Source organism: Anabas testudineus, chromosome 17 (assembly GCF_900324465.2).
Source record: "Anabas testudineus chromosome 17, fAnaTes1.2, whole genome shotgun sequence".
NCBI classification, from domain to species: Eukaryota; Metazoa; Chordata; class Actinopteri; order Anabantiformes; family Anabantidae; genus Anabas; species Anabas testudineus.
The window spans coordinates 13,399,921-13,424,400 of record NC_046626.1 but is presented as its reverse complement, the minus strand read 5'-3'; the positions used below and the strand labels follow the sequence as shown (position 1 = coordinate 13,424,400).

The 24,480-nt window shown below is 38.5% G+C and overlaps 1 protein-coding gene across 2 annotated transcripts; it reads left to right on the top strand.

Annotated features, from left to right (window-relative positions):
• The first annotated feature begins 6,738 nt into the window (after positions 1-6,738).
• On the top strand, positions 6,739-23,142 carry klhl14 (kelch-like family member 14). Of its 2 annotated transcripts, XM_026374978.1 has the most exons (9): positions 6,739-6,932; positions 7,753-8,653; positions 10,481-10,602; positions 16,325-16,414; positions 17,187-17,265; positions 17,713-17,903; positions 19,374-19,532; positions 20,058-20,215; positions 21,509-23,142. In XM_026374978.1, the coding sequence occupies exons 2-9, from the start codon at positions 7,776-7,778 to the stop codon at positions 21,647-21,649; spliced, it is 1,818 nt and encodes a 605-aa protein (XP_026230763.1). In that variant the 5' UTR covers positions 6,739-6,932; positions 7,753-7,775; the 3' UTR covers positions 21,650-23,142. The 2 variants fall into 2 exon arrangements, with proteins under 2 accessions (XP_026230763.1, XP_026230762.1); XM_026374977.1 differs by lacking the exon at positions 6,739-6,932 and having other exon boundaries at positions 7,687-8,653.
• Positions 23,143-24,480: the final 1,338 nt, after the last annotated feature.

The following is a 24,480-nucleotide window of genomic DNA, read 5'->3' as shown; positions in this document are numbered from 1 at the left end:
TGCCAGTAGATCTCCAAAAGCACCTTGAAGAGAAAAATGTTTAGTCCACCTCATATCCTTTTTAGACTATATGGCTATATCTCAAAAGAAAGTGCCTCCCCAACACATTTATCTAGTCTCGTTGCATCTAATCAATCCTCTAAATAAATGAAAGTGAGCCACAACTAGATGTCATCACATTTATCTGCAGGCGTACCTCAAGTGCACACACCTAAATCCTACTACTCTGAAGGGGGTGGACTGAGGAAATACTGACGGGGCCTACTTGACAGCTGAGATATTTATTCTTTCAAGTTAGACGATTGTTTCAATGTGATCATGGAGGAATATACGGCACAATCACACTGTGTTGTTGTTGTATTCTGTTACATGAAACTGGGTTTAGAAGATTATTGTATAAAAGCATATTTTGCAAGAGACATCTTGAGAAAACCTGATTTACAGGCAGCATGATTCTCATTTTTAGCCTGGCGCCATCGTGCAGACGAAAGGCTCGTTTCGTTTGGATTCACTTGAGTGACCACCTCTGATCTTTGATGTGAAGCCAAGTGAATCGGAGCAACATTCTTTCTTCTGAAGCTAACCAGAATTCTGTTTTGAGATCTTTTTAAAACCAGGAAGATGGAGGTGTCCACTCAAACCTTCCTGTCTTTGTTCATGTGCAAGTGGTGAGTTGAACCATGGAGCCGATGGAGTCAAGGAAAGAATGTGAGTGGAAAGAGGTGCTACTGTGTCTAAAATATCAATGAGGGAGATGCTGCCAAGTTTTGGAGCACACAAGAGGGAACAGGTAGACATAGAGTGGACCAGGCTGTTCTGCACTGCTACATTTGGGATCTGTTAATATAGAATATTTTCTTTCTTTCTTTATTTCTAACTAATTAGTTAGAAATATTATCTGCTGCTCATTTAATGTAGTGTTCATGAACTGCAGTAGGTTATTAGTCAACATGTTCCCTTAAAGTTTAGGCAGCTACAGCATCTGTCATTTAGTCATACTGTACGACTTAACAATACACTGGAACTGTGTGTTTGCCCAGGTGAGTCTTTAATGTGGAACTCTGCAGAAAACATGCCAAACAAATTCATCAGTATAACAATACATGTTCCTTGTGTTTCCACACTCATTTGATTTCAAAGATATTTATCTTAACAGGATAATAATTTGTGAAAGTCTCTGACATTTGTGGCTAGCTAGCATGATAATAAATCCATGGCTTGGAACATTTTTAGTTAATTAGAGTCAATCAATCCAAACTTTGCTCACTTACCGGTGTGAAACCGGAGTATAATGAGCAGAAATCAGCATGGTGATTGGAAAACACAAATTACAGCTGTTAAAGAGAAACTCATCCACTTTTCTTCTGTTGATGCCAATGCCTGCTGCGAGGATTTAAAATTAGTGTGGAATTCCTTTAATGGATGTTGGGGGAATGTGCTCCTCTATAATTAAAAAAAACCTGTTAATATCCTTGTAGACTAAAATAACAGGTTAGTGTGATTACATGATGACTCTTTAATGGGACATATAGGTCAGTTGACTGTTGAAACCAAAAATGTATCTGTATTTATTTAAAATTATCAGGAGAGTAATGTTTGTTTGTATTGCAAAAATATAAACCTAATTAACATACAGTACATGCTGTTTATATTTTGTATTAGCAACCATGGTTATATGTTAGTAGTGTACATTCCCTGTTTATCTGTATTATAAGCAAATGAAGTTGCACTATATACTGGTGTGTGACCATGGCAGTGAGGTAGTCAGCACTGATGTCTTAGTAAGACCACATGACAAACTAGTGAACTCTACTGATATATATGGGACAGACTTTGCTGTTAAAGTCTGTATATCTCTATGGTCTGGGCTCCATTCATATTATTCTTGACATATTCCATGCACCTTACATTCATGGTGTAATGATGTGAGTAATAACCTGGTGATGTTAACAGCACCCTACAGTAGCACCTTTATCTGATCTAGGCTCTCAGACAGTACGATCATATGACCCGGCTACTAGTGGCCGTGATGTATGTGACCTCACTGCTGGATGTAATTTCCTCTCAAGAGCTCTTCGAAAGGGAGAGCTTATGTTGTTGAGCTCATGTCATCGGGGCTGGTAACAGCAGCTTGCCATTGTATTAATTATTGTCAGGGAATCCAAGGGGTGTAGATAATACAGAATGCACTGGTTGGTCCCATTTGTTTCACTTGTCAGTGGAGTGAATAATTGGGAGTGCTGACCATATTAGACACAGAGAATTTCTAAAAGATATGACTGAAACAGTTGCAACACAAAAGTATGGCATGGAAATTAAAAAGCTTAATGTCTGAGAATTTCAAATCAGTATGGAATAATTTGTTGGCTTCCCATTGCCAAAGGAATTTATTGAAGTTTAACTCTGACAACAGTAATTCAGATTCACAGTGAAACATACCGTTTAAACTATAATGCTAAATTAAAGGAACTGTGTTTAGTATATTTTATGTTTTATTTGTCCAAGGGAGATTATACATAGTATTTTCACGCTCTGTTCAGTTTTGTTCAGCTAATACAAATCTCAGATAAGTGTCAGATATTTTTCACCCCAACTTTGTTCTTTAAGGGCTTGAGAACTTTGATACAGTTTTAGTTGGAGTTGGTTGCTAATACAATGGGGCTCATCTTGAAATTCTCCCAAGGAATAACTATCAGTCCTGCTACAGCAGCTTCAGCGTCCCTAGGTGACCGCGCCACTGAGCCCGTGCTCGCTCCATCGCACCCCACTCCACGCCTGCTGCCACCCTGAAGGTAGATGCATCACGCTGGGGAGAGTGCGCAACAGCAGCCCCCTCTCCCTGCAGCCCCCAAACTGCCTCCACGGCACAGTGGCCTCCTGCGGCCCTTACACATCTCCGGGTCTCCACTACAGCCCCAGTCCCAAAAGTCCATAGTCTCCCTCAGGTGAGTCTCTATACCACCTCCATGTCTCCTCCCACCTGAACTGCACAACTGGTATCCTTTTGTCATTTGAGAATGTCACATACACACACACACACACACACACACCTACACATACTGCACACACACACACACACACACACACGCTCCTGTGCTCACTCTGGAGGGGACACCGCCTGTTCCTTTCTGCTCACCTCCCGGCTGCCGGCTGACTCTCTGAGCCGTATCTGTGGTGGCTACGCCATGTGTGGGGATCTAGGGGTTTAAAACAGCAGGCCTCCCAACTCCCTGAATGGCAAATATAAGTGCTTCCAATTTATTACACAATGGACATTTTATGAATCATGTCTGACTAAGTTTGATCTGAGATGACAAGCATGCGCTAATCAGTCCCAATATCTATATATGGAAAAATAAATTTACTTTAGTGAACAGGTGACTGCATGCATTCATATTAATCTCAATAAACTAAAACTATTGATAGAAACGTTGCACAATAACTGATTATATACTTTAATGTTAAGTATGTAACCTATCGTACAAATTAACTCATTTGAATCTCTCATGTAGAAGGTAGGAGATGATAAACTGATAAAGCCAGTTCCACAGATAGTTAAGGTAACAGTAAACCAGGCACTCTGACAGGACTAGGAACTCCCAATCAGAACCCCTTAAATACAGTATAGTAACAGTCTCCCTATCCAAAGCATTCATATCACATTATATCTGGGACCTCTTATAGGATCAGATAATGTACGGGGAGACAGATGTTGAATCCAAAGCCCTGTTTGTGTTAAGACACACAGTTAACTGAAATTGTGGGCCATCTCTAGTTTAAATGTGCTGAAAGCTTTATAAGTTAATATTTACTGTAACCTGCAGTTTGCAGTAATTTTCTCTCACTGTTAATCTAAAGAGGCTCCCTGGAGCATTTGCTCTGTTCCTCCTCTCTGTATTTTCAGCAGAAAAAGGCTTTAAACTACAACACTTTTGCTAAAACACAAATTACAACTTTCACTTTATAGGTTGCCATACCACACCACACTTAGTTAACAAAATATTTTACAAACAAGATGATATCACCCTCTCCATGATATTAATATGATATGTTCTCTGATCTGTAAACAGCTGGTTATCTTGCTTTTCCATGATAAGAGAAAGTGCTGAGGATTTACGCTTGGTGAGCACATTTGGGCTGAATCTTTCACACGTCACAAATTGCAGATGGGAAGCAGTGATCTTGAACAGCCGATCACATTTCCGTGACCATCTGACACCTTCCATTTAGGAAAATAATACTTTCTATCTTAGCATACCCCTCTGCAGCAGCTTGCAAAAGGAATTATGCCTGGTAGACTTTGCTATTCACAACTTTGGAGCTTCTTCTTTTGTTTTGTTTCATTGCTCTGATTAGATTAAATGTTCATTCCTTAATGAGATATTCAGAGCCACAGTAATGTCTACAGTTTGTGTTGTTTAGACCCTTTTTTATGTGTTGTTATATGCATTAAATTGCAGTTGTAAACAAAGACAAAACATGCTATGATGTAGACATTACAAGGGATGTTGTTTAGCAGCTGAGGGTAAAAGAAGGAGCTTATTATGCCACTCCATATAGTATATGGTCAGTTTCTTGGAGCTTTGTGTGTCTTATTTTAGCCTTTGCTGTCTTGAAAAGACTATGATATTTAAATCTCTTAAAAAGTGTTGTTATTTAGTGCCCTCCCCCCTTGTGCTTCCAGGATAGTAAGGACAAAAATACGATGTAAAGACTTTTTACGCATAGAGGTAGATATAGTATCTGAGTAATATGACAGATAAATATGAGTCGGGTTAACTGGTACAGAGAGTTGTAAATCACTGTAGTGTGGTTCTTTGTCTCAAAGGGTTTAATTAGTCTAGAAATTCTTCTCTTATCTGATGACCCTCCTTCCCTCTGCACACTGCAACAACTTACAACCATAAAGGCCCTGCAATCTGAAGACCAGTAGCCTCAGGAGACTGAGTTGCTGGAAGGAGCTGAAAGAGTTGCAAATGGTCATTTTATTGCATTAGAACAGCTCGCTCGAGAGTTGGGTAATGTAGTGCTAACTGAGTGCTAGTAAAGATAACAGTATGTGACTCCAAAGTGAAACACAATGAACTACTGTAATGCTTTACAGTAGCAAGGGCTGTGAAAATGAGGCAACACAGTAATAGTAGTAAACAAGAATACAAACTGTTTTCTTAGCAGTTTCCAACCATTGATTACTACAGTATTAGTAGTTTTCCCTCAGTGCTAGTGCTTATTTGAGATGCAGTGCACAATTTAATCAGTCATCTCACACAGTTCATGTAAAAGGCATTTGTTCAATATGACTATAAGTGTGGAATATGCAGCCTTGTCAAGCCCTCAAACATCAATGTTCTGGTATCATCTCTTAGAAATGCTACCTATATGTGTCCTGTTATTGTTTTAACGGTAGCATGGTGTTGCTCTATTTCATAGTACATGAACAAACCCATTTATCCCTATCTGTCATTTCATAACTTGTGAGGAATCTGTCACTTCTGGTCCCACGGGAGTCCTGTATGTGGGTTTTTTCTTACTCTAATTGAGCTCTTTATTTAATTGACAGTTTATTCTGTCCTAATAAGTCATATATAACAGCCTTTTGATTGGATTTGCAAGAATATTAGTTTGCTCATTTTGAGCCTGTGACCATCCAGTGTGAGCCTCCTAATGATTAGAATTACATTACCTGATTAGAGATCATAGGAAGAATGAAAGTAGTTGTTGTTTTTTGATGTAGGTTTTGGGGTTTTTTGGAGTTCATAGTGTTCGGGCGTAAAGAATCTAAATATGCACCCAGGACTTTCACATACAACACACCACTGTGTACTGATGGATGCTGTATTAGGTTTCAACCCTTTGTGTTTTCAGGCCTGTAGCTAGGCCTTCAGGTTGTGAAACAATGAACTGCTCCACAGTGTGTTATGGTAGACCTTTCTCCTGTGCATGTTGCCTTTATAACTTTATATCACTTTGGACATGTGCTGTGTTTCACGGTTTATGTGGCCTGATGCTTTCTTACACTGAAATTAAAGGGGGTGGGTGAAGAGGGGGGGGGTTGTGTTTTAATTCAACATATTGCGGACATTATGCTGTATGTTGTATTTATGACACAGATACAAAACTTGAGTTTGTGTAGAGCACCTTCTTTTGAAGGACTAGCAGGAGCAGAATGAAATGAGGGGTTATTTTGGCGATGGAGATTAAGGCAGGGGCTTTTTGTCATTTGTGCGAGACAAGCCATTCATCCATCCAGTTCACAGCCAAAAAAAGGCTGGTCCCAGAAATTAGCAGTTTCAGCTCAGCAGCAAAGTCGTCGGGCTGTGAAGGCAGAGAGAAATTGACTAATTAGCAATGCGCACTAAAACTTGACGGTTCCCTCTATAACAGCGAGGGAAAGACTCGGTTTTTCTCCCCCTTTCTCTTTTCTTTCTTCCATAGATGTTTGAAATCGCAGTCATTTACGCTCGACAGTTTTTACAATAGCCTTGAGCCATAATTTTGCGAGTCTCTCCAGCATCCATACCCCTGCATGGTCTCTCTCCACCGGCCATGCACGACCGTTTCTCTCCCCAACCGTGGATTTCCTATTACTCTCGTTACGACTCACTGAGCCCCAGGCCCAAGGATAATGATGTGTTGTTTCTTGGTAGCATAATTTGTCACACGTATATTTCTTCTTCTTCTTCTCTTGCAGAAAGCACAGCTCCCTCTCACACACTCACACACTTCTTGTTAATTCAGAAGAACAAATGATCAACGTCAACAAATAACCTGAAATAGTGACTTTATGAGTTGGACTCAATGGTTATTTGAGACACCACCGACCATAGTCTCTAAAGGAAAGGACATTTCTTAAAAGGAGAACAAAGGAAAATTCAAGTGAGATTATTGGGAACCTGAAGGTTACTTTCTTTTTTGTGAAGAGCTGAAGTCAGGTAAGTTTGGCTCCTTCTCAGGCTACAGTAGCTGCTCACATCATTTAGTTGTGACAGGCGCTTTTAGTGAATCTGGCGACAACGTTACAGCACGCTTGTGTCAAGTTTGCACACATTACGAGCACAGCAATATCTTGTTTTGCTGCCTAACAAACAGCAGCAATGCATATTGCGTTTAACTTTTGCCGAAAGCTGCGATTCAGAGAACATTTGTCGATACTCACGCCCGTGGAACTCAGGGAGGCTAAAAGCGAAACGCACCCGTACCGCTGCTGACGGCTCGGAGACAAACTAATTGCTTTTGTATGAGTCCGTAAATCTGTGCGATGTGTAATGTCCTCATTGTGGGGGTGTGCAGCAAGATGGGAGAAGCGATAAGTGAATGCTGCATGTTCTCCGTCCACCGTAGCGGTGGTCTCCTTTTCCTTATCCGACAACTTCAGCCGCGCTACGGGGAGAAAGCGCCGCAGCATCCTTGTTTTGTTTTGGCGTCGCCCTTCAATCTTCCGCCTCCTGTTAAATGTTATTCTCGACTTAGGAATGAATAAGACTCGCACGCTGTGGGAACTACTGCGTTTTTGTTTGTTGCTTTACGACCAGAGCTCAAAGTTGAACGCGTCTGAAGCCGTATTGGATGTAGATTCTGGCCGCCTGGCTTGGCATGATGGTTATTCCCCGCTGGATGAACGACCAAACTGTTAGATAACTTCCAGAAATGGCTTTATGTTTTAATGTTTCACTGATAGCACGTATAAGCTGCGCCTATTGTACAAATAAATGACCGTAGTTAAATGGCTTGCATGGTTTATTTGTTGCCTAGGTGGCGTTCACAGTCAGGAAGTCATGTCCAGATCGGGTGATAGAACATCCACCTTTGACCCAACACACAGTGACACCCTCCTGCATGGGCTCAATCTCCTATGGAGAAAACAGCTTTTCTGTGATGTAACTCTCACAGCCCAGGGACAGCAGTTCCACTGCCACAAAGCTGTGCTGGCATCCTGCTCCCAGTATTTCAGATCTCTCTTCTCATCTCACAATGTAATCAACAATGAGGGAAGCAAAGGGGACCAGGGAAGCAGTGGGACCCCCTCATCATCTCCCGATGACAAGCTGATGACCCCCAATGCCAGGCCCATCAATAACCTGGTACTCCAGGGCTGCTCTTCCATTGGACTACGATTAGTGTTGGAGTACCTGTACACTGCCAATGTGACTCTTTCCCTGGACACAGTGGAAGAGGTGCTGTCAGTCAGCAAGATCCTCAATATTCCCCAGATTACTAAGCTCAGTGTGCAGTTCCTCAATGACCAGATCTCTGTGCAGAACTACAAGCAGATCTGCAAGATTGCTGCACTCCACGGACTGGATGAGACCAAGAAGCTGGCCAACAAGTACCTGGTGGAGGATGTGCTGCTGCTGAACTTTGAGGAGATGTGTGCCATGCTAGATGCTCTGCCACCCCCGGTAGAGTCAGAGCTGGCTCTCTTCCAAATGTCGGTCCTCTGGCTGGAGCATGACCGGGAGACTCGCATGCACTATGCACCGGACCTCATGAAGAGGCTGCGATTTGCCCTCATACCTGCCCCAGAGCTGGTGGAGAGGGTGCAGTCCGTTGACTTCATGAGGAGTGACCCTGTGTGCCAGAAACTACTCCTGGATGCCATGAACTACCACCTGATGCCATTTAGGCAGCACTGCAGGCAAACCATGGCCAGCAGGTGAGAAAGAAACAGACAAACAGATACAGATGCAAACGGAAACACTCAGACATGAGCTGACACACACACACTCTCATGCCTACACAAAGATACACACAGCAGTGGGCTATTGGAGGGAGAACGAATGGTGTCTAAATGACTCCCACTTGTTGAATTAGATTTATTTGCAGACTCAAGAATTACTTGCAAACTCCAGTATTGGTCACTCTGCTTTCTAGTCTGTATGTGTGGTCAGTCAGAGGTGTGAGGTTGTGGCCCAGTTAATGAAGATTGTGGGTTTTTTCTGTAAAATAATGTCAGCTGTCAGGGTGTTGATCTACTCAATGCTACAATATAACCATAATTACAAGGTTAGCTTATGTTTTAGTGAAGAAAACAACAACACTTTATTTCCTCACACAGCTGTGTAATTGCTCTCTAATCAGTGTAGACAAGATGCAGCAAACTAGATAAAGGTTATGCATTTGATTTGTAGCAACTCTCATGAATACAATTTGAAATACTATAATTAAATTGTTACCAAGATTACATGGTTATTACGTAACAGGTCTGATGTGGTGCGTGCTTTACATTAGGAAATGTGTCATGCATTTTCAATAAAGGACAACGGGTCAGTGCAGTTTATTTGGGTTAGATGCACATGTCTCACTCACACTGAAATGGCCCAAGCAGCTTATTTCCATGTTTGTCTTTATCAGGACTTTAAAGAGCTAAGAAGCAGACAGGCACTGTCAGTAAGTTGATTGATTGACAGTGTTGTTGTCATGTTTCATTTAGAGAGCTATCTGTAGTAAAGCAACACAAGGCTAAAATCCTTTAATTATTGCACCATTAAGTTTTTAAATTTCTGTATATATGCTAGTTGAGGAAAAATGAAGCCATGGCATTAGATAATGTCCCTCAACTAGAAACTCAAAATTTAGACACAAAATCTGAAAGTAGCCTATATTTCTAACAATTATCCTAGTAACATATCTATTCCCACATACAGACTTAAATGAGCAAGGAATCAGGAATCCTCGTAATTAGTTTCACATGCCACTGTTTCTCTCCTCTCAATTAATCACCATTATCTATGTCCAGGGGCTCATTTGCATATGAATAACCCCAAAACACTTCAGAGTGGGGCAGAAGCAGGAAGAATGTACCAAGATGATGGTAATTTACTCAAGCATAAAAAAGTAAAATATGAAAAAAGGAAAAAAGATGCGAATATAAAGGCCAGCTACTCTTAATCTTTTTACTGCATATTGTGATTAATTGGTAGATTTGTGTTGAAATCCATTAGGATCCAGATAATGGCCATTAATGTACAGTAAAGTGTGCAGCTTTAAGGTTATATATCACATATAAACAGCAGGAAATTTCTCACAACTGGCTCACAGATGTCACATGAATCACTGTAGCCAATGAAATGGAGACATTGTATAGGCAGGTTTATGTACTCAATTGTGCTTTTAGCCTCCAGCATGGCACCCTGCAGGATTGTCCTTGCTTCACAGCTAATTGAAAAGATATCTTTAGAGTACAATAACCATTCAATAACACATCAAAAGAATAGGTGCGCTGTTGAGCTATTTTTTTGTTAATTATAATAAACGTGGTTCCATATTGAATGATTAGTAGTTTCAAGTTGAGTAGTTATTCATTTAACCATGCATTTATTCTTTATTGCATTCATGGATTAATTTATTCATACACTGAGCATTTCCAGAGTGAAAAATATTTATGATGTAGCTTTTAGATGTTTTATTTTAGGAAATAATTCCTGGTTTGTTCTCTGTTTCCTAACACTTGTCCACACACTCACAACTTTTGACATTACAGAATTCGTTCCAATAAGAGAATGCTGTTACTGGTGGGTGGTTTGCCTCCTGGACCTGATCGTCTCCCCAGCAATTTGGTCCAGTACTATGACGACGAGAAAAAGACTTGGAAGATCCTCACAAGTGAGTACCAACGGCTCCGCTAGCTTTTTTCTTTACCTGAGGCATCCTGTGTTAGTGGCTCTTTTAATGAGAAATAGTTGTTACTATAGGTGACTTTAACACAGGTTAATTTCCACAGAAAATGAGGGAAGGAGTTCCCTAAATCCTTCAGGTAATAATGTATCACTATCACTTTTAATATAAGTTTTTAATCAGAGCGTGACTTCACAGCACTGTGGAGCTTCATGCCCGGTTTCCCTTGATTTTGCTGAAATATGCTGGCAGGATGCATGATGAGATTTACTTGAATCTAATGATCTATTGTGGCAGAGATACAACAATAATGAATGATATCTTTCCCCAATAGCTTTTAAATGTAGCTTGATTATTCTCTCATGTTGATCAATACGTAAGCTTAAATTACCTCATATATACTAATACTTGGCATGAAATTAGCCTGTTGACCTGGTGTCAGTATTGATATTGGGTTTATATCAGGTGAGGCAAATGCCAAAGGATAAGGTCAGAAAGACAATGTAATATTTATAAAAAATAGTCAAAACAAAAAATGATTTTAATTGACCAACACTAATAAAAGAAAATAGGGATTTAACCAGGGTATGGCTTATGATATTGATTTCATGATATCATATTGCAAAGATGTCATAATTCCACAAAAAACTCTTCTATTGAAAAAAATGTAGAGTCCATAGAGAACCTAATGTGAAGCCTTTGTGAATTTACAAACACATCCCTATAGTGCTCATCTCTGCAAAGTGTTCCTTCTCTTTTTTCTCTTTGTCTTGTCTGACCTTTAAGGCACAACACTATATTGTTGCCATATTGCAAAGGTCAAACAAAAGCTAATGGGAGCCCATATTTGTCCTTTGCATCACCATTGCCAGACATATCAAGTTGTCCTTCTGTTGAGGTTGGAGCCATATCTCAGCAGCATCTTTATTTGTACATATTAGCCATACAGTGGGTCTGTTTTTTTCTTTTAGTTAGTGGGTCCCTTTGCAGTTTGCATTCTTACTGTATGGCACATGTTTTTAATTGATCTGATGCAATTTTTGTGTTGTTGTGTTGTGTTTTTTTAGTTGTTCTTTAGATGTTTGTCCAAATCTCATATCAGGGTGCATTTTACTAAAGGAGGCACACATACACAACAGCCTGAAGCTCACTGGTGTTTATATTGTCATTTTCTCATTAAATTCACACTCCTGGGTATTAACTGCAACAAGCAAAAGGTCAATAGGGATTTCCATCACTCAAAACTAAAAAGTTAACACTCAAATGGTCCGTGGCCAAGTGGAAGGACAAAACTGCAAAATCATCCCCTTAACACATCAGTGACCATCTGATGTAGCCTCCACACAATGGTTGTGGAATAGAAGATTATTAACATTCAATCATAACTTTTCAATGAGGCGAAACCTGAGAGGGACAGCCTTTGATTAAGACATTCATCAACACAATTTGGGAAGAATCTGATCCCTCTCGTTGTGTCAGATATATCTGCTGCTCTGTGATTCTAGTGTAAAGTTTGCCATCTAGTGTACCCACTGCAGCGTGGACGAACACATGACAAAGGCAGACGGAGACTCAGCCACAATGCTGGACTATTCTTTTATTATTCTTTAAACCAATCACATATTTAAACTCACACTCACACTTGGAAATGGACCTCATGAAAACCCACACAGTATGGCCTAGAACAAAGGAATTCAGCTCAGTGGGATGCAATTGTAATAGCGTTAAAGGCATGTCAGAGCTTGAGCAGCAGTGGTGCATTAGCTGTGGAGTCATTCAACCGACCCCAACTGTGCCTCTATGCAGAGGTTTCTGACTCCCTCTAGTGATCCCTAGAGCTCATTGTAGATTGGAGTGATGGCGTCCATCTCATGGAGGATGTGCTCATCCTGCCTTACTATGTCTGATCACCCATGGGGCTAGTGGAATATATAAGGGAAAGGATAGGTATATCCTATATTAATAGGTATATTAATTTAAATTTTCCTCAGTTCATAATTCACCGTAAGTAAATTAATATGTTTTAATTTTTAACTGTGCAAGTCTGTTACAGCGGTATCAATTCTGGTACTTATCCGACTGTTCACCTGTATCTGTTGCACCTGTAGAGGCAAAGCAAATGTCCCAAGTCCCCCCACAGTACTCCTCATACTGTAGCCTATGACATACTGTAAAGTAATAATCTTCTTTTCACACGGCATATGAGATGATTTTCAGCACAAGTCGCTAGACATCAAATAAAAAGGCACCCATCCATGTCCTATATACTGCTGACTGAATGATAATGTAAATAGCATGTAAGGGAATTTGGCAGTCATATGGCACTCGTCTTTGAGGTGCACTGGAGGCATGCAACCTAATCCCCTCGTTTGAGATAAAGCAGTGTTTAGAGTATGTAGTATTAGTTCCTATCTGAGACTACTCTCTCATAGAGAGTACTGGCACATGTCAGCCAGCCAGAGTGAGATTGCAGGGAGAGGCCAATTGGAAAGAAATGAGATTCAAGGCTGTCTAATTTTGCAGCAACTGTGATCCATCAGGCAATGGGGAGGTGACAGTGGAAATGACTGATGGAGACAGACAGGTGGGCTTTAACATTTCACTGATTTGTGCTCAAAAAGCACCGGGCCTGAGATTTATTGAGTGAACACGATCATGTTCATTATGACTGTCACCTAAGACCATTTCTCTACATCTCAATGGGGTCACTTCAGAGAAAAAAATGAAGCAAAAGAGGGAAGCATAAAAACATACACAAGGGAGGACCCTTCAAGAGGCACCCTGTGGCAGCTGGGGATTTGTAGCTATCAATGCTAGCTTGTGCTAATATGTAATGAGTATGATACATTAAGGTTTATATTTTGAATGTACCTAATCTGTCATGGGCTAGATACACTTTATTTGTTACCACATGAGACCACGTTATCTGATCTTCATCTAAGTCAAGAGTATTAACAAACAGGCACATTATAACAAATAAAATGTGCCTGAAATAATAACACACAAAAATTCTGATCTTTCTTGTTATTATTGAGAACAACCATAAAAACCTCATGTTGCTTGTGGAAGAAGTATGTGAAACCTTGGAATAATGACCTCAAGACAGCAAACTGCAGTCAAGTGCTAGTATACCTGGAGTCTTGTTAAGAAAATTTGTTTGTAGTTGTGGACCAGAAAAAACACTCAAACCTTTTAAGATTGCTCCGCACAAGAAGAATCCGCTCAGGTGAGCCATGCCTGGCCAAAAGGAGCTTTCAGAGAATCTACGGTCAAGAATTAATGATTTACATCAAGATGGAAAGGGTTACAAAGTGATTTCAAAGACTTTAGAAATTTACCAGTCTACAGTTAGGCAAACATTCTACAATTGAAGACACTTTGAGACTGTGGCTACAAGAAGTGGGTGGCCAGTCAAAATGACCCCAAGAGCACAACAAACACTTATTAATGAGGTAAAGAAACAACCCCTAGAGACAGCTGTATTTAAAGGCATCATTGGAACTGGCTTACATTTGCATTTATGAGTCTATAATACGTAAAACATTGAACTAGCAAGGTGTCTATGGCAGGTCACCACGAAGAAGGCTGCTGTTTACTAAAAAATTGCTGCACACCTGAAGTTTGCCAAAGAGCACATTGACACTGCACAGTTGTATTGGCAAAATGTTTTGTGGACTGATGAAACTGTTGAACTATTTGGAAAAAAACACAGTACTACATCTGGTGTAAAAAAGTCACAGCATATCATCATGAAAACATCATCCCAGTTGTAAAGTAGGGTGAAGGAATCAATCTTATGGGCCTGCTTTGCTGCATCAGGGCCTGGTCAGCTTGCAGTGATTGTGGGGAAGAGGAAATCCCAAGTGTATCAGTCTTTAGGATAATGTGATAATATCTGTATGTCAGCTAAAACTCTACTACTAACTCTAACTATGTAGAAGTTGGTTGATGCAACAAGACAATGACCCAAAACACCAGAGTCCACAACAGAATGGTTTCAGAAAAACAAAATCTGCCTTAAGGAGTGGACAAGTCTGAGCCCAGACCTCAACCCAATAAAGATGCTATAGAATTATTTAAAGTAAGCCACACTCAAGATGTCCAAAGAATACCACAGCACTCAAGCAGTTCTACCTGCAACAATGGGCTGAAATTCCTGCTGAACGATGTGCAGGTCTCAGCTACAGGAAGCGCCTGGTTGAGTTTATTGCTGCAAAGGAGGCTGGTGGGGGGGGGGGTGGGGGGTTCACATACATTTTCCTCTAGCACTATGAGGATTTTATGGTTGTTCTCAATAAAGATATGAACGATCAGATTCTTTTGCGTGTTATTATTAGATAGATAGATAGATAGATAGATAGATAGATAGATAGATAGATAGTTAGATAGATTTTAGAGTTTGGAGTTTAAGAGCCATCAGGATTGATTTCCCACAAGAAATCACTGTAGATGGAAGATTGGAAGGTTATGAAACAAAAGCACGAGAAAGACAAATACGTCACATAACACTGACTCACACTGAGAAATGTGGAATAGATGTTTGGCTGTGTCATTGCAATAAGCACTTCAGCCTGTTGGTATGCGTACACTGAAAATTAAATCAGTCTTGACATTAATACGTACTGTGAGCACCCCCTGTCAAACAATGGCACACTCAGCATGACAAAATAGAAATAGTCACCGGATGAGATCACCACTAGCACAAATATTGGTTATGAAGAAGGTAACCTTAAGATAACATTTTGTAGACGGTCTATAAATATTGACCTCATTATTCATAGATAGACCTGTCATCAGGGTTTGTTGGAGGATTATTTTTGAGGCACCACTAAAACTGATTCATAAAACAGCTACAGATATATTCTGTGTTGCTCGTTAACTTTGAAAACCTAAACAAGCTGTGCACAGACATGATGCTATGATGACATCAGTGCAGTTTAAGCTAAAAGCCTCAGAGTATTCAAATACAATAGAAACAAAATAACTTACTGAATGTGACAGAAGACATGATAGCAAATGAGTTCAAGGCACTTGAATTCTTTACAATCAAATGCACAACAACCAAATCAGAAAGGCCACGTAAACAACAAAAACCCCAAAAGTAAAGTCATTTTAAAACACATTGTAGAAAAGAATGATGGATGAATATCAAGCACCAACCTACAGCCACAAAACACATTTGTACATAGACAAAAACAGTTGAATCGGTGAAAGTCATCAGAGGGGAAAGTTTCCCTCTGATGTTTTTTCTGATATATTTTCTGACTCCCTTTCTAATAGACTCAGGCAAACTGTTTTATTGTCAGGTGTAGTTTCGTAATGCCTGACCATGTAATGTTTTTTTATTGCCAACAAAAAAAATAAAAGTGCTTTTGTTGCCTTTTGGAAAAATGTTATCAGCGTACAATTTTTACTACTGCTTTATCTTTATGAGATAAAGCTGTAGTCAATATGCTGAAATGTGTTAACATATATTTAAGTCAAGCATTATATATCTGTTAACTTATATGCTTAATATACTTCATTTTGACACTAGGGCTAGGAAAAGGATTGTCCATTCTTTATTTATTTATTTAAAACTTCCTTTATCCTTAAATCAATTCATAAATTAAGTAGTTATTATTATTCTTATTATTATTTGCTCGTCACTGACCCAATACAGTGTCACGTTTCTGTAGTTGACCACTATTGGATTTTGTGTCTCGTCTAGTAATGCCTTACAACAGCGCCCATCACTGCGTGGTGGAGGTGGAGAACTTTCTTCTACTGCTGGGTGGAGAGGACCAGTGGAATCCCAATGGTACAGTAACACCACTGAACGAATGCCATGCTTTTCAGTAAATGCATCACATCATACAGAGAAAGCCAGAGTTAATGCATGTTGAAGCCCCTCAGAGTTCATGTAACACTTTCAGATACTTTCAAACACTCATCCTAGAGCCAGATCAGCTCTGAGTAGACAAACAACACTTTAATCAACACTTATCAATAACTGGCACACAAAAACTAACTGTTACTAACGCTGAAATATTTGTGTTAAGAATGCTTTTTTGACAAATGGCGTCAACATGTGACCATAGTAAGAAATTGACTGTAAATGACCAAAAAATGTTAAACCGTCTTTTCTGATCTTGTTCCACAAAGTGTCATGATTATTCAGTAGTACAGTAGCATTTAGAGAAATTGATGGTGTTTATCTGGTACTGACGGTAAGTACCAATTGACATCATTAGTGATTATTTAAGTCGATGTGAACAGATTGTCCTCCAAAGCCAGATCGCTGTACTGTATGACTGAAAAAAAATCTTCAGTCAACACTTGTTAGTAGTGGTGAAAAGCAGCACGTTAACACTTAAAATTATCATGTGTGGGTGGTGATTTTCAGATAATATGCTTATTTTTAAATGAACTCTTGCAGAGCCTTGTGCATTTTACTGGTATGTAACAAATACTTTGGCATGAGTGCGTCTAAACTGTGTTGTACTGTAATGAAACTATTATAAGTCTTTTGAATAATAATTTATATTTCTTTCTTTCTTTTTTTTTTTTTTTTTTTTTTGTTCGTTGAGCAGGAAAACACAGCACTAATTTTGTCAGCCGCTACGATCCCAGGTTCAACAGTTGGATACAGTTGCCCCCTATGCAGGAAAGGTGAGTGCATTTTTTGCATTGGAATATGTAATTGCTTATTCATGCCCTGATTTAGATTTCTTTATATTTAATATGTTACAATGATTGCTAATGGGTTATCAAAATGGGTTTTGTTTAAATATACACGAACCCATGTTTTTGCAAAGAGTTTTGTGCAAAACTCCACAAACATCAGTATCTTCTGTAAATCTATAAAATTATATATTTATTTTTGACTAGCATTTCCATTATTTTCCATCCAGAACTTACTGTATTAAAGGTTAATTTACCTTTATTGTCTAATGCAAACATAGTACAAACATTGCCCCATCCTTAAAATAGGTGCTCAGAGATCATTGTAAACATGTTAGAAGTGTAGATCTATACTGCAGGTCCTGTGAAAAATCCTACAATGAATCATGCCATCGATGGTTTAATGATGTTGTCTGGTTGACACATCCTCCTCAGGAGAGCCAGTTTCTTTGCCTGCCGCCTGGATAAGCACCTTTACGTGATTGGTGGTAGGAACGAGTCGGGTTACCTCTCCAGCGTGGAGTCCTACAACCTGGAGACCAACGAGTGGAACTACGTGTCGTCTCTGCCGCAGCCTCTGGCTGCCCATGCAGGAGCAGTACACAACGGCAAGATCTACATATCAGGTCAGGAGAGAACCTGTCACTCAGTCACACTTATTGTCTTGTCTTTTTGAAAATGGAACCTGGTGTGCGCTTCACAGCCTGACAGATAGATGCATAACCAAGTAAATGGTTTGAGTTACATATAACTACACTATAACGAGATGACAGTTTAAGTCTAGTATCTTTATTATGACAAAATACAAAAAATGAAATTTCTGTTGTTCAGTCTGAATAGAGCAACATTTACCATTGACTCTAAACACAAACAGTATATAAATACATGTGACTGAGTACAAACCTAAGGTAGTTTTACTTTTTTCCATTTTGGCCACTTTATACTTCTAATATACTACAGTTTAGTGTGAGATATTGTACTATACTTTGAATTCTACTGTATTTACTGTACACAGTTACTGTATTTAACAGTTGTCTGTCTCTTGCAGCTAAAGATTTAACATATGAAATGTGATCTGTTTATAAAATATAATATACCGTTATAGATTAAATTATCCAACAGTATAATAGTTGAATTAGGCTTCACTATGAGCCCATACAACATTAAAGTGCCTCCTAGAAATTAATTTATTAACATTTATAATATAAAAAATAAATCTACTTTTACAAGGTTAACATTTCTCAGTTTTAGTTGAAACTGTCAGAAAGGTGGAGTTATACTAATATGTTTTATATCAAGGTGTTTTTAATGTTTGTCTAACGTGTTTTCTGATACCCTCATATATACATATATGTATATAGAGTGGCCAAACATTAGCAACACCTCTTATAATACAATGCATTTCAGTACAACTCCACAAAGCAGTATAAACTCAATAATAAACACAATAGGAGTATTTTAACTGCATGATGAACACTAATACCTAGTGCTGATAATTGAAGTCCTTTCACTTGTATGTTCGTATTGTATTATTGGTACTTTTACTTTAGTAAATGTCACCTTCCACCACTGCTATAAAGAACACCAATCAAAGACGCACACCAACCAAAATCTCCCCTTCCAGAAAGCTGGCTGAATCACTGGTGAACATTATGACGTACGGTATTATGCACCATGCCAGTCATTACAATAAGCAGAAAAGACAACAAAAAGAAGCGAACAATGGTAACAATAACAATAGAGCTGGTTGATGAAGCTGTCATTAATCCTGATGCAGTACAATCTGTTCGTATGAAAAAATAATGAACCAGCAAAGACACCAAACTAAAAAAGAGCCACGATGTTTTTCATTAGCACATGTGGTTGAACAGTGTAACTATACAGTAAATTTAAAGAATATAATCTATAATTAATAATTTATATAGTAAACTTGGTTTTACATTATTTTTTTTAAACAAGGGAACCCCTGTAATGAATCAGTGTATTTGCTGATTTGATTAGATGTTTGTTTGTTTCTACTCCATATGTATACTGTATTATATATACTGTATTTTAACACAGTGTTAAAGGCATATTGCTGTGTTTACCTTTTGCAGGAGGAGTACACAATGGCGAGTATGTGTCCTGGCTCTACTGTTATGACCCTATAATGGATGTGTGGGCCAGGAAACAAGATATGAACACAAAGCGTGCCATTCATGTCCTGGCTGGAATGAACGACCGCTTATATGCTATTGGTGGAAACCATTTGAAGGGTGAGTACTGGAGGCTTTCAGGAAATGAAGATTGATACGTTTTGTTTTGAAACTGTGAAAGAGATGCTGCAGGCAGTGCTGACCTTCATTATACTGCACGAGTCTTTTTTACACTTCATCATTCAAGGTGCAACATGAAAAAAACTGAGCAAACAGCTGAATTATGGTTATTGGTTGTGTTTTATTTATTTTTCCCATTTCATCAACAAAATCAAATGCTGACATTTGAATGGGAATTATGAACAGCCGAGCTTGTGTTTTTTTAAATAGTCTTTCGGTACTAATTTGTAATGATAAATGTAAATGTACATGAAGTGAAATTTGCAAACTCTGACTAACTTTTCTTTGCCAGATTTCAGATTGATTTAATGAAAATGTTCTAAAGTAAGAGACTGATGGCAAAAATAAGTTTTTAGTGCCATTAAAGTAAAATAAACTCCACATTAAAGATAACCTACATCAGCTTATTAACTGCATCTGATACTCTAAAGTCGTTATTTTAATATAATTTCCCCTCTCCAACAGGTTTCTCCCACTTAGACGTAATGTTGGTTGAGTGTTATGACCCCAAAGCTGACCAGTGGAATATCCTGCAGACACCCATCCTGGAGGGACGTAGTGGCCCAGGATGTGCTGTGTTGGATGACAGCATCTTCCTTGTAGGGGGCTACAGCTGGAGCATGGTACTGTTTATTTTTACAGATCAGAAAAGACTATTTTAGATTAAAAGACAAGTATGCAGGTTTTACATTATTATAAGAGTCCATGTTTCTGATTGGTTGCCTGCAGGTGTGTTGATTTCCTGCCATCTTGTTTGTTATGTTCACAGTAGTATCCACTTTAGTATCTTACTAAACTAGGATATAATAACCAGGGTATTAGGACATAATTCAACACACTCATTGTTTTAGCCTGAGACAGTCATAAAAAAGGACAAGCAACGGGTTAGTATGACCTATATTTATGTTTTATTGTTGAGGGTTAGCCAACAGTTATGTGAGACAGGATTAGACTCATCCCAAAACATGTTAATGTTAAAGCGACAAAACTCTTGAGTGGCTGTAATTATAAAGGGAGCAAAGGTGGATGTTAGGTCACATTATAAAGCGACACAGTCTGTGTAGGGAGAAGGTCAGGATAGAACTGATAGATGAACTGAGAAAGCACTAGCCTTGGGAGATAATTCAAGAGTTGTATTAGAAGGCAGGGGCAAACAGCCTGTATGGTAGGAGAACTTGTTGTTTAGTCCATTTCTTTATGATGACATATATATACACACTACTGTTTAAAAAGTTTTGGGTCACTTAGAGATTTCCTTGATTTGCCTGAACGCATGCATGTTCTCACATAATTGCGAAAACATTATATAATGATCAATTAGCTGTTTAAATTGATAAAATTGCATTAGCAGACACACAGTGCACTGGAACACAGGACTAATGTTTGCTGAAAATGAGCATCTGTACGCCTATGTAGACTCCATTAAAAACAGCTATGACAGTCGTACACAGCATAAACAATATCTACTCTGTATTTCTGATAAATCTAAAGTAAATGTTAGTTAGTAGTGTGAATAAATAGTGGATTTCTTGTCTTAATGCACTCGTGCATGTTTCTGTATGTAACAGACAAGAGTACCCATGTTCAAATCCCGTCATTATGAAGACATTTCTATTCCACTGCATCAGTGTGGCCCATTTATGTGTTTTTAATAGTTTTGAGACAATGATCAGACTATATTATTAGGATTAGTTGTTTTTTATGTTTGTGTGGAATATGATGACCAAAAAAAGTAAAAAAAAAAAAATAAAAAAAGTCAACAAAAGTCATTTTGCCCATGTGCCTGTTGTTTTTAGTTTACATTTTTATAAAACACAGACTTTTTATTCCAATGTAAGAAACCCAAATATGACAAAAAGACAAGACAACAAAGAGAATTAATTGTTTTTTGTGTTTTGTTTTTTGGATTTTCTCAGGGGGCGTACAAGTCTTCTACCATCTGCTACAGCCCAGAGAAAGGAACATGGACAGAGTTGGAGGGAGAAGTGGCAGAGCCTTTAGCGGGCCCAGCCTGTTCCACCGTCATACTACCTGCCTGCCTTCCCTTTAACAAATGACAACTAATCCAAGCGGGGGGCAGTGAGGGTGAGGACCAGCAGGGTGATTGGGGGGAGGACCATCAATAAGCAAAACAGTTGTCGACAATTTTGTGACAATTTTGTGGGGGTGTGTATAAATTATTTTTTTACAGGTTTGACCAGAGCACTTTCGTTATTCCCTACTGAAGGTTTCAAAAAAAGAAAAAGGAAAAAAAAAACAAACAAGAGAATTGTGTAACTCATGTATTTAAACTCATGTGTGTTCTGAGAAATGGCTTCATATTTGATTTTATTTAAACTGATAGTAAGTGTTTTTGGCTTCGCTTCTGTAGCACGCATAGTGTTGATGAATTTTAGCTTTCAAATCCATTGTATCTTGTATGCGTAGATGCATAATTCCAGCATAAAGCAGTGTTGTTTGACAGACTGATACTGGTGAAGGTGATCAGTCCCAAATGATCATGGGGTTTAGTAAAACTAGGGCTGGGTGAGTTACATTAACTGTGATGAACAAAGTGTATAAATATTCTTCATCACTCATGTTATTACTCATTTTTCTCTGGCTGTACTGTGCACTTCCCCCTGCTGTATCACCTGGCTGGATTGTTATGCAACTGTTTTGTTGTCTTTCTCTGAAAATGAACGTTTATGTCTCTAAAAACGGAGACTTATCCATAAAACATTTAACAGCAGTTATCATTATTTAAACTTCATATGAGTAAAAACACTGTAACTACACCTACAATCAAGTATTGTGGGGTCAAAGCAACTTGCATTGGGACGCAAAGAGGAGGACGTTAAAATAAAAAACAACAAAAACACAGTTACACAATGATCTTTATAAGAATGTGTCCATATCACCCAGCCCTATTTTTTTAATTAATCTTAATTTATAACCAGCCTAAAATCTTGTTTCTGTGTAACTTATTGAACAGAGAGTTCTTGACAGAGAAAATTAAATTTGCCAAATGATTGTGGCAACTGTTTGTGCTGCAAGAAAATCAAAAGAAAAACAATTTACAGATTTACCACTGACTCAGAAAGTTCACATATCGCACTGATTTTAATTAAACAACGATGGTACAATCAAATTACTAGCCAATGTATTTATGGGTGGCATGCGTGGGTGTAAAGGTGGGCGTGTGGGGTTCATTTGATTTATTTGATTTGTTAACAGGCCTGTTTATGAGGCCCTATAACGTTACCTTGATGAAAGTTTAATCTTCAATGTATGAAAAACAAATAAACATACAGTGGTCCTTAATGCACTAATAGTGAATTTTGAATTCAGCAAATAAAGTTCACTAAAATGTAAATTTATTAATGTGATGTGTTTAAAAAATGATCTTCAGTACAAATGAATCCAGTACAGTCTACAATATTAGGTTTAAAAAGTTGACTCTAAATATTGATGCAGTACCTGTTATGTTCTGTATTTGTTGATTTCATTCTTGTACATAATCGCTTGCAGTGAAACATTTTTGTGCACTCAACCTTGGATTTATTCTCAAATCCTGTTATGTCCTTTGCATTTTACAATATGAAAATAAATCGACTCTTGATGATTCAAATGCCATTTTCAGTTCTTTAACATTCACACAGAGAATTAGCTTAATGTGTAGTTAGATTTGAGCTGTGTGTGAAAGACTCTGATTAAAAAAAAGTTGTATTTATTTTGCCGGTTCATTCCCTGGACTGGCAGGATTAAATTTGGATGGACAAATGAAAAAGCAGCGCTTTGGTTTAAACAATTCTAAAATATAGAGAAATGTTTGTCACAGTTACTTTCACAATGATTGTTTGTTGAAACAAGTTTCCCAAACCTGAAGAGCATTAGAAATAAATTACAACTATTAAAACTCAAATATAAAAGGGTGGAACATGTTAACCTGTAAAACTTGTAAAGTAATATTAACTAAAGCTGGTCAATATAAAATGACACCATAATAATAGACAAGTGCAAGAGCTGTGTTTGAAATTTGCATCTAATTACAATACTTGACTTAAGTAAATGTACTTTATTAATTTGTTAAGTTATTAAGTAACTGGATTACAGATTAAATAAAGCCAGCATAAGTTAAAGAAAGATGAATGTAGCGTGCAGCTCACCTCTGATTACCAGCTCTTAATTCTTAATGCTAATTATCTGAAACAGTCGTCTCCATACTGTCATTCTATAAAATGTAAGACTAATACGAAATGTGAGCCTCAAACACCTTAAGATTAAAGACACAGCATCACAGGATGTGGTAGTCTATAAGATGAGAACCGGATGTTTATCCTCAGGGTAGCCTCTCATGCCAGGCCAGATTTGATTTGCCAACCATTTACTCCCCCCCCCTCCCCTACACATACATACACCTGGTGGTTTATTTCTCATAGATTTGTTTTCTTTCTTTCTTCATGGCAGCAGTTTCTCTGCTTGGCATCGCCACTTCATGCATCCACTTGGCCATGTGCCTAGAGGATAAGACGGCAATTATTTCCTCACGGAGATGATTCTGCTAGATTACATAAATCCATATCTAATTCACACAATATGGTATCGAGACATTAGAAAATAGTAATGTGTCTCAAAATGTCTGACAACAACTGAGATTCTGCAGACGAACACTGTTTCAGTGCTTCCTGTGGTCAGTGGTAACTAGACTTGAGAGGACTGTGGGCAATGAAAGACTAACATAAATTTGATCTAGACAAAGATACAGATATTTGTGCTGGGGCGAAGGATTAAGAGGTTTACACACAAAATTAGAATTTGAATGTGAATGTGTGGCATGTGTGGATTTGAAGTCTTCATTTACCCTTCAGTGTTGGTGGCAGCAGATGGTTTCTGCGCTGCTCCCAGT